The 15,992-nt window shown below is 37.4% G+C and overlaps 1 protein-coding gene across 2 annotated transcripts in view; it reads left to right on the top strand.

The window, feature by feature from the left end:
* The window catches only part of PPP2R3A (protein phosphatase 2 regulatory subunit B''alpha), a 217,867-nt gene that overhangs the window by 40,561 nt on the left and 161,314 nt on the right, over positions 1 to 15,992 (top strand). For both annotated transcript variants that reach the window (XM_042956215.1, XM_042956216.1), the window contains exon 3: positions 5,100 to 7,526. In XM_042956215.1, the coding sequence (XP_042812149.1) occupies positions 5,541 to 7,526 (1,986 nt within the window). In that variant the 5' untranslated portion in view covers positions 5,100 to 5,540. The remainder of the gene's footprint in view (positions 1 to 5,099; positions 7,527 to 15,992) is intronic.

The raw sequence follows: 15,992 nt of genomic DNA, 5'->3' as shown, positions 1-15,992 counted from the left end.
CCTCAATGCCCATCACCCACTTTCCCGTCTCCCCCACCCTCCATCAACCCTCAGTTTATTCTCAGTTTTTAAGAGGCTCTTATGATTTGGCTCCCTCTGTCCCCCTTCTTTTTTTCCTTCCCCTCCCCCATGGTCTTCTGTAAAGTTTCTCAGGATCCACATAAGAGTGAAAACATATGGTATCTGTCTTTCTCTGTATGACTTATTTCACTTAGCATAACACTCTCCAGTTCCATCCTTTTGTTGCTACAAAAGGCCATATTTCATTCTTTCTCATTGCCAAGTAGTATTCCATTGTGTATATAAACCACAATTTCTTTATCCATTCATCAGTTGATGGACATATAGGTTCTTTCCGTAATTTGGCTCTTGTTGGAAGTGCTGCTATAAACATTCAGGTACAAGTGCCCCTGTGCATCAGCACTCCTGTGTCCCTTAGGTAAATTCCTAGCAGTGCTATTGCTGGGTCGCAGGGTAGATCTATTTTTAATTTTTTGAGGAACCTCCACACTGATTTCCAGAGCAGCTGCACCAGTTTGCATTCCCACCAACAGTGCAAGAGGGTTCCCGTTTCTCCACATCCTCTCCAGCATCTATAGTCTCCTGATTTGTTCATTTTAGCCACTCTGACTGGCGTGAGGTGGTATCTCAGTGTGGTTTTGATTTGTATTTCCCTGATGAGTGACGTTGAGCATCTTTTCACATGCCTGTTGGCCATCTGGATATCTTCTTTAGAGAAGTGTCTATTCATGTTTTCTGCCCATTTCTTCACTGGATTATTTGTTTTTTGAGTGTGGAGTTTGGTGAGTTCTTTATAGATTTTGGATACTATTTGGATACTATAGATTTTTGGATACTAACCCTGTGTCATTTGCAAATATCTTTTCCCATTCCGTTGGTTACCTTTTAGTTTTGTTGATTGTTTCCTTTGCAGTGCAGAAGCTTTTTATCTTCATGAGGTCCCAGTAGTTCATTTTTGCTTTTAATTCCCTTGCCTTTGGAGATATGTCAAGTAAGAAATTGCTGCAGCTGAGGTCAGAGAGGTTTTTTCCTGCTTTGTCCTCTAGGGTTTTGATGGTTTCCTGTCTCACATTCAGGTCCTGTATCCATTTTGAGTTTATTTTTGTGAGTGGTGTAAGAAAGTGATCTAGTTTCATTCTTCTGAATGTTGCTGTCCAGTTCTCCCAGCACCATTTGTTAAAGAGACTGTCTTTTTTCCGTTGGATGTTCTTTCCTGCTTTGTCAAAGATGAGTTGACCATACTTTTGTGGGTCCAGTTCTGGGGTGTCTATTCTATTCCATTGGTCTTTGTGTCTGTTTTTGTCATGCTTTTCTTTTAAAGTCTTAGAATTTCTGAAAGCTACATTCCTATTCTGTATAATATGGTGGCTACTTCTATGTGAGTCTAAAATAATTTCAAAATTAAAAATTTTTTAATAAAATTAAAATTCAGCTCTTCAGTTACACTAGCCACATTTAAAGTGCCCAATAACTCCATGTGGCTAATGGGATTTACATCAGAACAGATAAAGAATATTTCCATCAACACAGAATGTTTTATTGGGCAATGCTGGTCTAAAAGCACATGTCTGTCTTAAGCCAGTGTTCTCTCTTCCTTAACTATTTCAAATTCATGTGGTATATACACATGAATACTTGTGTTTTCTGTCATGTTACCTTATCAACTGGTTGTTTTGGTTATATCAAAGGTTAGAGAAATACTTTTTTAATTTCTCAAATTTCAGAGAAATAGTCCTTATGTTAATTTAGGAATTTATCACATATTCATAGGTTTCTGGATATATAAATTTTCTAACACTCATGTATTTTGCCTCTGAACCAGTTTTATCACCTATATTATCAACTGTATTAGGATATAGTCCTAATATCTCTTACATAATTATCCAAATATACTTTATTGGTAATATCCCTTGTTTTCCTTTCCTTTCATCCCTTATCATTACCCAAAAGCTCTTGAAAAATTTTGGATTTCTAAAAGATGCATAGGTTTTCACGTTTGGTGTTATTTCTTCCCCCTCTTTTGTGCATCTCTCGGAAAGGTAATTCCTTCTATTGCCATGTTCTAGTATTTTGTCCCAAAACACCTCTTGGCTTCTTTGCATTTTCAGTTAAGAATTACTGGCCACTTCCTTTACTATGGAACTTCTTTCTGCTTCAGCTTCATCCTTCATGAGAGCTAGTTCTATAGTTTTATATAAGCCACCATCTCAGATTGGAAGGCAAGGAAGTAGAGGAAAACGCAGTAACTGAAGATCTATTCACGTAGCAACAAAGTTAAGACACTGAAGGATAAGAATGAGATGGGTGTAGGGGGGTGACACACCTGAGGAAAACCACAAAGACAGAACTAAAGGAATATTGGAATTAAGATTTAGATCTTCCTGGGTAGAAAATCTGAATATTAATAGTGATGTCAGTGTTTCTTCAAAATAATTCATAAGTTTATTGCAATTGTAATGAAATTGCAATAGCATTTTTTCTTAAAACTTGACAACTCAAAAAATACATCTGGAAGACCATCAAAGAATATTTGGAGTATAAAAAAGACAGTGGGGCACCTAAGTGGCTCAGTTGCTTAAGCATCTGAGTCTTGATTTCGACTCTTGATTTCATGAACTCATGGTTCGTGAGTTTGAGCCCTGCATTAGGTTCCATGCTGACAGTGTGGAGCCTACTTCTCTCCCTCTCCCTCTCTCTCTGCCCCTCACCCCCTTCAATAAATAAATAAATTAAATTAAAAAAATCATAATTAGGGATATGGGAAGCAAAAACAGTAAAACTTAAAACAACCGTAATTACAATAGGGTAGGACTGGCATAAAAACAGAGTAATCATTGAATCCAGAGAGCCAGGAAATGTACTCTAGCATAAGAATTCAACAAAATAAAAGGTTCTTCATAAGTTAATTGTATGTGTATTCACTAAGTCTCTAATACCTAAATGACCAAAAGATAGGAAGAGACAATTTACCAAAGAAGAAATGTAATAAGCAAAAAAGAGTTTTCTAGGATTGAAGAAATAAAAATGAAATTGAAGTTCTTTTTCTCATTAAGTGGATAAAGATTGTCATTGTTAAAATGCCACTGCTTTTGATGATGTAGTGAAATTGATGCTGTCCTTCATTTCCATCATCATCTCCTTACTATCATTGCTTCACTGCATTATTCTTGGTTTAGTAATACTGCACATCCATCCTTTGCAAATCCTATTTGGCTCTACCTTTGATATAGATACAGCATCTAAACTTCTCCATTATTACTCTCCTGCTCCAAGCCCCCAAGCCTTCTTGCCCAGTTTATTGCAGTAGCCTCTAATTTGTTTCTCTGCTGTTTGTCTTGCTCCTTCACAGTTTCTTCTGAATATAGCAGCCAAAATTACCAATTTAAAATGTAAGTCTGATCATGTAATTCCTCTGCTCAGTAGCCATCAGTTGTTTCCCAGCTTGCTCAGGATAAAGCCAAATTCATCATAAGAATCTACATATTCTGCATGATTTAGACTCCCACCTTTCCTTTCTGACCTTACTTTCCACACTACCTCACTTGCATTCTCCGTCCAAGTCACTTTAGCCTCCTTGTCATTCTTTTAGTAAATCAAGCATACTCTCACCTCAGGGCCTTTGCACCTATAGTTAACTCTGTCTGAGATGATTTAGCCCAAAATGCCTCCTCAGTGTGTTCTCTCTTTTCTTTCAGGTCTTGGTTCAGATGTCAGTGAGGTCTTCCCTGACTGCGCATTATAACCCTTCTCATTCTTTCTGAACCCCTGTCCTGCTTCATTTTTCTCCATAGCACATGTCACCATGTTTAAGTTACATGTTTACATACATGTTGTTTTTCTTTTTCCAACTAGATTATTAACTCCATAAGAATAGGGACTTTATTTTATTCACTGCTGTATCCCTAGCACTTAACAAGTGCCTGGCATATAGTAGGCACTCAGTATGTATGTATATATTTATTTTTATGTTGTTTATTTTTGAGAGAGAAAATGAGCAGGGAAGCGGCAGGGAGAGAGAGAGAGAGAGAGAGAGAGAGAATGAATGAATGAATGAATGAATCTGAAGCAGGCTCCATGCTGTCAACGCACAGCCCGAGAGAGAGAGAGAGAGAGAAAATCTGAAGCAGGCTCCATGTTGTCAACGCACAGCCCGAGAGAGAGAGAGAGAGAGAGAGAGAGAGAGAGAGAGAGAGAGAGAATCTGAAGCAGGCTCCATGCTGTCAACGCACAGCCCAACACAGGGCTTGAACTCACCAACCGTGAGATCGTGACCTGAGCTGAAGTCAGTCACTCAACCCACTGAGCCACCCAGGCACCCTAGGCACTCAGTATTTATTGAACAAGTAAATTGAACCTTTTTAGAAAGTATCCACAGCATGGTTTAAAAGCCTTTTTTTTTTTTTTTTTTTTTTTTTTTAGTCAGGATGATTAAGTAAACTCTGTCCATTTGGTAATAAGAGATCTGCATGTGGCAGGGTCTGAGAGGATAGGATCAAGAGCAGTAATGAAGGCTGTTTCTTTCTTAGGTGGTAAGAAAAGGGAAGATGATGAAAGAATAATTTCCAAGTATAGAGGAAGTTATAGAATCAAGGACAAGCACTGTGTGTTGGCAGTCTTTGAGAAGATTAGGTTGATGGAAGCAAAAGGTTGGTTCAGGGCCATAGCAGAAAATAAAGTTATAGGTGGATGGGAACAGATGTTGAAAGTCTTGAAAATAAGTCAAGACTTATTTAGGATGTGTAGGATGCATGATGGAGATCAGGAGTGTGAATTCTTGAACGGTGAGGGATAAAAAAGCCATCTAAATCTAAGCTTTTTGGTGTTGTGTAAGGTGGCAAGGAGGGTAGGGTAAGAAATATCAACTGGAAGGCAGTTGTAACAAGGCAGAGTTGAGGTAGTAATACTCTTATAGTAAGGAGTACAGGGTGTGATGAAACAAAGACATGAATCAAAGATAAGCAGTGATATGGCAAAGAATAAGGCTTGGTGATTAACTGCAGTGGGGGGGCAAAAGAGGAAATAAAAGAACTCTCAGTATTAAGAAATCGTATTTTTAAAATTCTTTTCTTTTTTTTTAGGTTTGTCACTCACAAAAAAAAAATGGATCATTTAAATCTTTGGAGGACTGAGTTATCACAATACTTCTGTACTTCCAACTAAGATTTATGACAGTAAATTTATGACAATAAGTTTCTGCATCATAGAACTGCTGAAGAACTAAAAGACGATTTTATAAACTTACAGTATTATGAGATTACTAAATAAAACTAAAGAACACAATTATTAAATTATTAGACTTGCTAATAATACAAGCACATATGTGCAGTAGCTACTGTATCCTGACAGTTACCAAACCTCAAATTTAGATGTTTTTTTCTTTGTGGGAAAGGTCATTTTATTTGCAAGAAACCACTGAACATTGTCATCAAGTATATTTTCACCTGAGTGTAAGTTAAGAGGATTTACTTAAAATAAGTTCTAGAAGATTCCAACTCCCATCACTGAGTGGATTCGATATTATGGCAGCAACTTACAGACTTGTAGTCAGTACTGTGAACCACTACAGCAGTGTGGTGATAGACCGACGTTTTGAGCAAGCTATACATTATTGCACTGGAACCTGCCACACCTTTACACATGGAGTTGATTGCATTGTGGTACATCATAGTGTTTGTGCAGACCTCTTGCACATCCCTGTGTCTCAGTTCAAAGATGCAGATCTGAACTCTATGTTTCTACCCCACGAAAATGGGTTTTCCTCAGCTGAGGGTGACTATCACCAGCAGGCCCTAACAGGCATACCCAGGGTCAAGAAAGGATCTACATTTCAGAACACCTGTAACTTAAAAGACATTGCAGGAGAAGCAATCAGTTTTGCTAGCGGGAAAATAAAAGAATTTTCCTTTGAAAAGCTCAAAAACTCTAACCATGCAGCTTACAAAAAGGGAAGAAAAGTTAAGTCTGACTCATTTAATAGGAGGTCAGTTGATTTTGACTTGCTCTGTGGCCATTATAACAATGATGGGAACTCCCCATCCTTTGGTTTACTCCGGAGTTCCTCAGTTGAGGAAAAATCTTTGTCCCATAGAAACTCACTTGATGCAAACTTGACATCAGTGCTTCTTCACAACTTCTCTGAAGAAGACCTGGTTACTCAGATTTTGGAAAAACATAAAATAGATAATTTTTCTTCTGGAACAGACATAAAGATGTGCTTGGACATCTTGCTGAAATGCTCTGAGGATTTGAAAAAATGCACAGATATCATAAAACAATGCATAAAGAAAAAGTCAGGGAGTAGCATCAATGAAGGAAATGGTAATGATGCAATTTCTAACTCTGAAACTGTCTATATGAATGTAATGACCAGGTTAGCATCCTATCTGAAAAAGCTACCATTTGAATTCATGCAGCCTGGGAATAATGATGCTATAGATTTAACAGAACTTGTCAGTAATATGCCCAGTTTACAACTGACTCCCTTTTCCCCAGTATTTGGCACTGAACAACCCCCTAAATATGAAGATGTTGTCCAGCTCTCAGCCCCTGACTCTGGACAGTTTCAAACTATAGAACTGCAAGATGACAAACACAGTTCTAGGAAAACAGACGCTGTAAGTTCCATTCCAAATAACTCTACAAATCCCTTATATAACTCTGAAGTAAATGATCCCAGAACCCTAAAAGATACCCAGCTTCAATCACAGTCATTAACCATGAACCCTTTAGAAAATGTTTCTTCTAGTGACCTAATGGAAACCCTTTATATTGAAGAAGAGTCTGATGGAAAGAAAGCATCAGATAAAGGACAAAGGGCAGAGAATGGACCTGGTCAATTGTTAAATGAAGATAAAGCAGAATTTTCAAACCGTGTTACTCATCTTAAAAAATGTCCTGCCTCTGTGCAAAATGAAAGTGGTAAGATATTTGAGAAGCCAGTTGTTAATCTACCTGAGGAGGATTTTAAATCAAAAGTTCCTAAAGTTGAAGAGGGAGGCCACAGAGATTTTATGAATCTTAACAGCCAGGAGGAGATAGATAAATTGTTAATGGATTTGGAATCATTTTCACAGAAAATGGAGACCTCTCTAAGAGAGCCACTTGCCAAAGGTAAAAGCTCTAACTCTCTAAGTAGTCCTAGTCCATTAACTAGTCAGCTTCCTATAGATCTTGAACCTAAATCTAAAGTCTCTGCAGCCACCGAGAAAGTCTCGCCTTCCTGTCTAACAAGGATTATTGAAACCAATGGACACAAAATAGAGGAGGAGGATCGAGTCCTCTTACTACGAATTCTAGAAAGCATTGAAGACTTTGCTCAAGAACTAGTTGAATGCAAATCGGGCAGAGGTAGCCTATCACAAGAAAAGGAAATGATGCAGATTCTACAGGAAACCTTGACCACTTCCTCCCAGGCCAATTTATCAGTCTGTAGAAGTCCTGTTGGTGATAAAGCTAAAGAAAGTACTTCAGTGGTTTTGATTCAGCAGACCCCAGAGGTGATCAAGGTAAGATCCAACAATCTGGAGTCCTGACAAGTATCCATGGAAATGTTTTAATGTGTGCAGAACTTGTGAATAAATACTATTTGTGTTAACCATTTCATATTCTACTAAAGTTCCTGCCTTACGCTAGGCATGGTCTCATTCAGTTCATTAAAAAAAGAACTAAAAAGCAAGGCTTTAGAGTTAGGCAGACATTTCAATTGCCCTCCTCACACCTTTCATCTCTCTAGCTCTGTGACCAAAGGAAAGTTACTTAGCCTTAATATCCTCATCTGTGTAATGGAAATAATAAGGATCAAGATAACTTAGGTGAAATACAAGCAAGGTGCCTTACACAAATTAGGCATTTAATATTAATCCTTATACTTCCAGTCAGCCATGCATCAATATATGCATGTGTAGACTATAAAGTGCAGTGTGGGGTACCAAAAAAAGGGAGGACATGATTCCTTAAAGACTTTAACATCTAGTTGAGAAAATGAAACTGACATACCGGAAACAGTTCATGAACATGTAGGCCCTTGTCTGAAAATGTTGTTAGTAAAATAGGGTCTTCAAAGAAGGTAAAGACTAGAGTGTATGAGATTTGCTTCTTCATGCAAGTGGGAATAAATACCATTCTAGGGTCACAGGATAGTAGTGTTTTCAAAAGGCTTTGAATCTACCCTGCTACTGGTAGTATAGCTTTAATAATTCCTGAAAGGCAGTTATCTTCCCCCTTGGGTGTATGTGTGTATGTCTTAGCACAACAGTTATTTCTTGTTCATTTTCTATGTCTAACATGGGTTGGCAGTAGGTTCTGCTCCACCTCACTCAGGGACCCAGGGTGATAGATGCTCTGTGTTCCTATAGCTGCCCCATTGTCCCATCTGGAATACATGACTTATAAGTTCACAGAGGATGGGGAAGAAAGAGATGTTGCTTTTTACTGCCTTATTCCCACATGTGACACACTTCCCATCCACTCACAGTCCAGTGATTTCAGCCCAAAAGCTAAGAAACACAGGGAAGCATATAGAATATACCTAGTGAGCATTGTCTCTACCACGTGAATGTATGACATATGGCACATATATCCAAATTAACAAAATAAATTGTAAAATAATGATGTGAATTATTTAGAGGTTATGTCATTGTACAAAAACTATGAAGAAATACTTGGACACACCAAATACAATGTTCAGAACAATGATTAAATTAATCTCTGGGGAAAGAAGAGAGATGGAACTGAGGAAGGATGTCCAGGGGACCTCAGTAGTGTTAGTAATTTCATAATCTGGTGGTGGATCATTAGTACTTTTTTATATTATTTTTATGCCATTTTGTGTGTCTTTATAGTAAATTTAAAAAAGAATAATTGGATATTAGAGGTGGCATATATATGACCAAGTTAAAAAGTTAATGTTAATTTTAACATTCTCATTAATATTTTCATTTAAGTAGGAAAAAATATTGTGATCAGATGAATAATTTTTACATTGTATTTATTTTGTGGCTGTGCTATGCACATTTGTAGTTATCAGCGACACTAAAATTTAAAGCTATATGTACATACTTAAGGTTATGAAATGATGATTTGGGTCTAGATATTCTCATTCACTGAGCATTTCTGTGAAATCTGTGAGTCTCCTCATTCATTGATTTACAACTGGTAATATCTTTAGTGAAGTTGGTCTATGCTGGGAGGAGAAACTGGAAATTAGTTACAAAAATAAGAGGAAAATGCTTTCAATGTACATAGGCAATAGTGATTTGCTTAATATTTTATAAAGAAAAGAGAATACCTATATAGAAATCTCAAAATGGTAATAATATAAGAGCTAACAGTTCTTGTAAGCTAAGGCATGCTAAGATATTTAGATATATTATCTCACTGTTTCCCTCTCAGTAACCTGTCTGCTCATTAAAAAAAAATAATAATAATAATTCACCTTCTCCACTGACCTATTCCAACATCTCACAACCATTATAACCAGAAACTTACCTTAATACAGTGTTTTGAATTTTATTTAACCCTTCTCCCCCATTATCTTCTGTGAGAAAAGAAAAAATTATCTGAAAAGAAAGTAGAAAATGTGAACCTGAGGCCAAGAATAAGTCCCATGTAATACCTCTCCTATGTTCCTGGCTGACAGCTCATGAGCAGGTCCCCTCTGACCCTCCCAATCTAAGCACACCTAACTAAAAATCCCACACTGGGCTCTAAATGAGCTTTCCAATTTTTGAACAAGTATGGACTAAGATCAAATCTTATTAAGAGTCTCCCATCACTCTTTTAAATAAGTCCCATTACCATAAGACAGAATAAAATTTGATGAAATTTCTTGATAAAAGTTGAAAAAGTAATTCATAAAAAGCTAATTTAAAGAGAAAGGTGATATAAAATGTTTAACTCCTGAAGATACTTAACGCAAGAAAATAAAACCATTCTTCCTTGACTCAGATGCCTTCCTACTTGTTCTCTTTTTTTTAAATCTTTCTTTGCTTCCTATGAATAATAATAATAATTTGCACGTTTCAATTAAAATGAAATGACTAGTATTTTAATTATAATAATTATTATTACTATTGTTGTTGTTATTATTATTTTAGAGAGAATCCTAAGCAGGCTCCATGCTCAGCACAGAGCCTGATGCAGGGTTCAAACTCAGGATCATGATCCCAGCTGAAATCAAGAGTCGGATGCTCAACCAACTGAGCCACCCAGGTGGCTCTTATGAATTATTTTAAACCAGGGTTGGTAAATATTTTCTACAAAGGGTCAGATGTAAATATCTAAGGCTTTGTAGGTCACAAGGCTTCTGTCACTTAGACTTCTTTGTTTTTTTTAAACAACCCTTTAATAATGTAAAACTGTTCTTAGCCCTAAGCCTTAAAAGACAGGGAGTGGGCCAGATTTGGCCCACAAGAGTGTATGTTGTCAATGCCTATTTTATTTTATTTTATTTTATTTTATTTTATTTTATTTTATTTCATTTTATTTATTTTAATTTAATGTTTATTTTTGAGAGGGAGAGAGAGAAAGCGAGAGCAGGGGAGGGGCAGAGAGAGAGGGAGGCACAGAATCCAAAGCAGGTTCCAGGCTTTGAGCTGTCAGCACAGAGCCTGATGCAGGGCTCAAACCCAGGAGCCGCTAGATCACACTCTGAGCCGAAGTCGGACGCTCAACCGAGCCACCCAGGCGCCCCTGTCAATGCCTATTTTAAACAAATAGAAAAGTATAGTGAATGATAGAAAAAACACTCCTTATTATCACTTATTTTGTCAAATCTTAACATTTTATCATATTTGCTTCAGATCTTTGTTTATTAATATTTGCATTATTATCATCATCATTGTTTAAAACAAAAATCATCCCAGATATAGTTGAAATCCTAGAGGTCCCCTCCCTAGTTTCCACATCCCGTTCCAGAAATAACCACTACCCTGAAGTTAGTGTTTTATCTCCTGTAAGTTTTTACAGTGTTATTTGTCATGTTTTTTATTCTTGAAGAGCATGAACAAACAGTAATAGGAAATAAAATCAGTGAGGTAGGTTGGGGCCAACTTATGAATGACCTATGTGCTATGCTAAACTCTTAGAGTGGGGAACTAAAGAAGGCTTTTGTTTTTGTTATGTTTTTTTTTAATGTTTTTTTTTTTTTAATTTATTTTTGAGACAGAGCATGAGCAGGGGAGGGGCAGAGAGAGGGGGAGACACAGAATCTGAAGCAGGCTCCAGGCTCTGAGCTGTCAGCACAGAGCCCGACGTGGGGCTCGAACTCACGGAGTGTGAGATCATGACCTGAGCTGAAGTCGGATGCTCAACTGAGTGAGCCACCCAGAGCCACTCCAAGAAGGCTTTTTTTTAAATGTTTATTTGTTTTGTGAGAGAGCACAAGCAGGGGAGGGGCAGAGAGAGGGGGAGAGAGAATTCCAAGCAGGCTCCCCGCTGAGAGTGCAGTGGATATTTAGACATGGGTCTCAGTCTCACGAACCATGATCGTGACCTGGGCCAAAATCAAGAGTTACTTGCCTAACTGATTGAGCCACCCAATGCCCCAAGAAGGCTTTTAAGTAGAGGAGTCCCACGGTATTTTTTTAAAGAATAAAACTTTTTTTTTTAAGAGTAAAAAATGTTAAATTACGCTCTTATTTTTTTTTTAACTTTTGACAGCAAAAATTTACCAATTCAAAACATTTCAATTAAAAGCTTTATGTAATGGGGCATATAGGAGGTGCATTGGTGACTATCCCTGAGAAGAAAGATTGACTTGATGATATTATAGGTCATTAGTATTTTAACATGTGTTTCAAAATAATTTCTCAAGAGGAAGCAGTATTTATTGTCCAAGTATTTTTTTGTCCAGAAATCTAATTCAAACCTGTATTGGGAGAGATAATCAAATAGAAAATACTAATATGATACTGAGGGATTGATAAAGAGGTATCTAGATACTGGTCTAGATCAGGAATCAGCAATCTGTGGTCCAAGGGCTAAATCTGACCTACAGCCTATGTTTGTAAATAGTTTTATTGGAACACAGCCACACCCATTTGTTTACAGATGATCTGACTGCTTTTCTCCTCCACCTACTAAGTTAAGTAGTTAGAGACCTTAAAGCTTGAAATGTCTACTATCTGGACATTCATAGAAAAAGTTTGCTGACTCCTCATCTAGATATTATTTGATCAAAAGATTTCTTTTTTAGTGAATCAATATGTATTTTAACAAGATCCCCAGATATTCACATTTAATATATACATGAAAATTTAAGAGATACTATTTCCACCATATCAGACCATTCTTGATGTGATATTTTGTTAAAGGCATTGGAAATCTTGAAAACATCATTAAATACCATTAACAAAAACTAATTATCGATGATAGTCAGATAGTATACCAGTAGAAATAGCAAAATAAGCCCAGAGTTTCAAAATTCTTCATCATGTGTTCTCATCGTGTGTTTTGGTCTACATAGCGTTTCTCCCCTTTCCTCCCTAGTCATGATCCGTCTCTGACTTTTCCCACTTAAAACAGTTTCCTTTTCATCTCTTTCTCACTGTTAAATTATTGATATCATTGACTGGCAAATGAAGGTTTAATACTTGCTTTCTTCACAAAGCCTTTAACTGACAGGAAACAACCCTGTCGGTTCTAGAATAGCTGAGGTGTGAAGATGGGCCTAAAAATGAGTTGAACAAGAATAACAGAACACCCTATAGAGGAAGGAAAGGGGGATGTGCCTGAGCTCTCAGAGGGTTTCATTATTTTGGATTAGTGAATTACTGAGGACATGTTTTGACATAGAAGGTAATATAATTTTTTAAAAAACACTTAGAAACTGTACTGCTTTGGTAATTCACATAATAAATGATACCTTAATTCTGTGTTTTATTACCACCAGCAGATGTTATTACAGTCATCTTGGGTCTGTTTTTAGCTGTATGGAGCAATAGCCTGTTAGCGGTTATTCACAAGTTAAAATAATAAAACCTAGTCTCCCTTGAAAATTATCTTTACTTAATTTTAGTAAAAAAAAAAAAAAAATCCGGGAAAAAATTTCTATTATTGTTTGCCTCAATTAAAAGAATGGAGGGAATGAGGCAGGATTCATCAGTGAAAGAGGAAGAATTTTTTTTAAAACTCCACTATAATATTTAAGTCTAGTGAAACCTTACAAATTTCAACTAATTGTGGGGAAAACTGTCTGAATTACTAAAAAAGTACAAATTAAAAATTTCAGTGTTTTTAAGAAATAACTTTATTAATTTCAAGAGTAAAGAGTAAAACTACCATCAAAGAATTGCAAGCGTGAACGTTAGCTGGACCTATTTCAATAATGAAGATCAGGGTGCCTGGGTGGCTCAGTAGGTTAAGCGTCTTTGGCTCGGTCATGATCTCATGGTCTATGAGTTTGAGCCCCGCATCGGGCTCTATGCTGACACCTCAGAGCCTGGAGCCTGCTTCTGATTCTGTCTCCCTCTCTCTCTGCCCCACCCCTGCTCATGCTCTGTCTCTCAAAAATAAATAAACATTCAAAAAAAATTTTTTTAATTAAAAAAAAAAGAGGATGTTATAGGGGAATAAAGAACAAGAGCCAAATAGAAAACATCTGATTGGCGAGGGCCACACAGTCAACCTTGTCTAGGTTGAGAAGGCCCACAGTTGGCTTGGTGTTGAAGAATTGGCTGTGTGCGTATACTACATTTCTGGTCAGGTAGAGCTTTTACAGGGCACGAGTTATCTAAGTTTTGCTTTGCCAGGTGGCATTCCTGGCAGGAACAGCTCCATCTTGGGCTTATAAATTTATTTCCAAAGTCCTCCATTTGATCATCCTCTTGACCATTCTAGAGGTTTCATCAAAAATATCAGTCTTAGCATGACTCTGAGTTACCATTGCCTCTTCAGGTCTCCATGTAGTTTTTTTTTTTTTTTTTTTAATTTTATTTTATTTTTTTATTTTTTTATTTTTTAATATATGAAATTTACTGTCAAATTGGTTTCCATACAACACCCAGTGCTCATCCCAAAAGGTGCCCTCCTCAATACCCATCACCCACCCTGCCCTCCCTCCCACCCCCCCTCAACCCTCAGTTTGTTCTCAGTTTTTAACAGTCTCTTATGCTTTGGCTCTCTCCCACTCTAACCTCTTTTTTTTTTTTTTTTTTTTTTTCTTTCCTTCCCCTCCCCCATGGGTTTCTGTTATGTTTCTCAGGATCCACATAAGAGTGAAACCATATGGTATCTGTCTTTCTCTGTATGGCTTATTTCACTTAGCATCACACTCTCCAGTTCCATCCATGTTGCTACAAAAGGCCATATTTCATTTTTTCTCATTGCCACGTAGTATTCCATTGTGTATATAAACCACAATTTCTTTATCCATTCATCAGTTGATGGACATTTAGGCTCTTTCCATAATTTGGCTATTGTTGAGAGTGCCGCTATAAACATTGGGGTACAGGTGCCCCTATGCATCAGTACTCCTGTATCCCTTGGATAAATTCCTAGCAGTGCTATTGCTGGGTCATAGGGTAGGTCTATTTTTAATTTTCTGAGGAACCTCCACACTGCTTTCCAGAGCGGCTGCACCAATTTGCATTCCCACCAACAGTGCAAGAGGGTTCCTGTTTCTCCACATCCTCTCCAGCATCTATAGTCTCCTGATTTCTTCATTTTGGCCACTCTGACTGGCGTGAGGTGGTATCTGAGTGTGGTTTTGATTTGTATTTCCCTGATAAGGAGCGACGTTGAGCATCTTTGCATGTGCCTGTTGGCCATCCGGATGTCTTCTTTAGAGAAGTGTCTATTCATGTTTTCTGCCCATTTCTTCACTGGGTTATTTGTTTTTCGGGTGTGGAGTTTGATGAGCTCTTTATAGATTTTGGATACTAGCCCTTTGTCCGATGTGTCATTTGCAAATATCTTTTCCCATTCCGTTGGCTGCCTTTTAGTTTTGTTGGTTGTTTCCTTTGCTGTGCAGAAGCTTTTTATCTTCATAAGGTCCCAGTAATTCACTTTTGCTTTTAATTCCCTTGCCTTTGGGGATGTGCCGAGTAAGAGATTGCTACGGCTGAGGTCAGAGAGGTCTTTTCCTGCTTTCTCCTCTAAGGTTTTGATGGTTTCCTGTCTCACATTCAGGTCCTTTATCCATTTTGAGTTTATTTTTGTGAATGGTGTGAGAAAGTGGTCTAGTTTCAGCCTTCTGCATGTTGCTGTCCAGTTCTCCCAGCACCATTTGTTAAAGAGACTGTCTTTTTTCCATTGGATGTTCTTTCCTGCTTTGTCAAAGATGAGTTGGCCATACGTTTGTGGGTCTAGTTCTGGGGTTTCTATTCTATTCCATTGGTCTATGTGTCTGTTTTTATGCCAATACCATGCTGTCTTGATGATGACAGCTTTGTAGTAGAGGCTAAAGTCTGGGATTGTGATGCCTCCTGCTTTGGTCTTCTTCTTCAAAATTACTTTGGCTATTCGGGGCCTTTTGTGGTTCCATATGAATTTTAGGATTGCTTGTTCTAGTTTCGAGAAGAATGCTGGTGCAATTTTGATTGGGATTGCATTGAATGTGTAGATAGCTTTGGGTAGTATTGACATTTTGACAATATTTATTCTTCCAATCCATGAGCAGGGAATGTCTTTCCATTTCTTTATATCTTCTTCAATTACCTGCATAAGCTTTCTATAGTTTTCAGCATACAGATCTTTTACATCTTTGGTTAGATTTATTCCTAGGTATTTTATGCTTCTTGGTGCAATTGTGAATGGGATCAGTTTCTTCATTTGTCTTTCTGTTGCTTCATTGTTAGTGTATAAGAATGCAACTGATTTCTGCACATTGATTTTGTATCCTGCAACTTTGCTGAATTCATGTATCAGTTCTAGCAGACTTTTGGTGGAGTCTATCGGATTTTCCATGTATAATATCATGTCATCTGCAAAAAGCGAAAGCTTGACTTCATCTTTGCCAATTTTGATGCCTTTGA

This window comes from Panthera tigris, chromosome C2 (genome assembly GCF_018350195.1).
Source record: "Panthera tigris isolate Pti1 chromosome C2, P.tigris_Pti1_mat1.1, whole genome shotgun sequence".
Taxonomy (NCBI): domain Eukaryota; kingdom Metazoa; phylum Chordata; class Mammalia; order Carnivora; family Felidae; genus Panthera; species Panthera tigris.
This window is presented reverse-complemented; position numbering and strand designations above follow the sequence as displayed.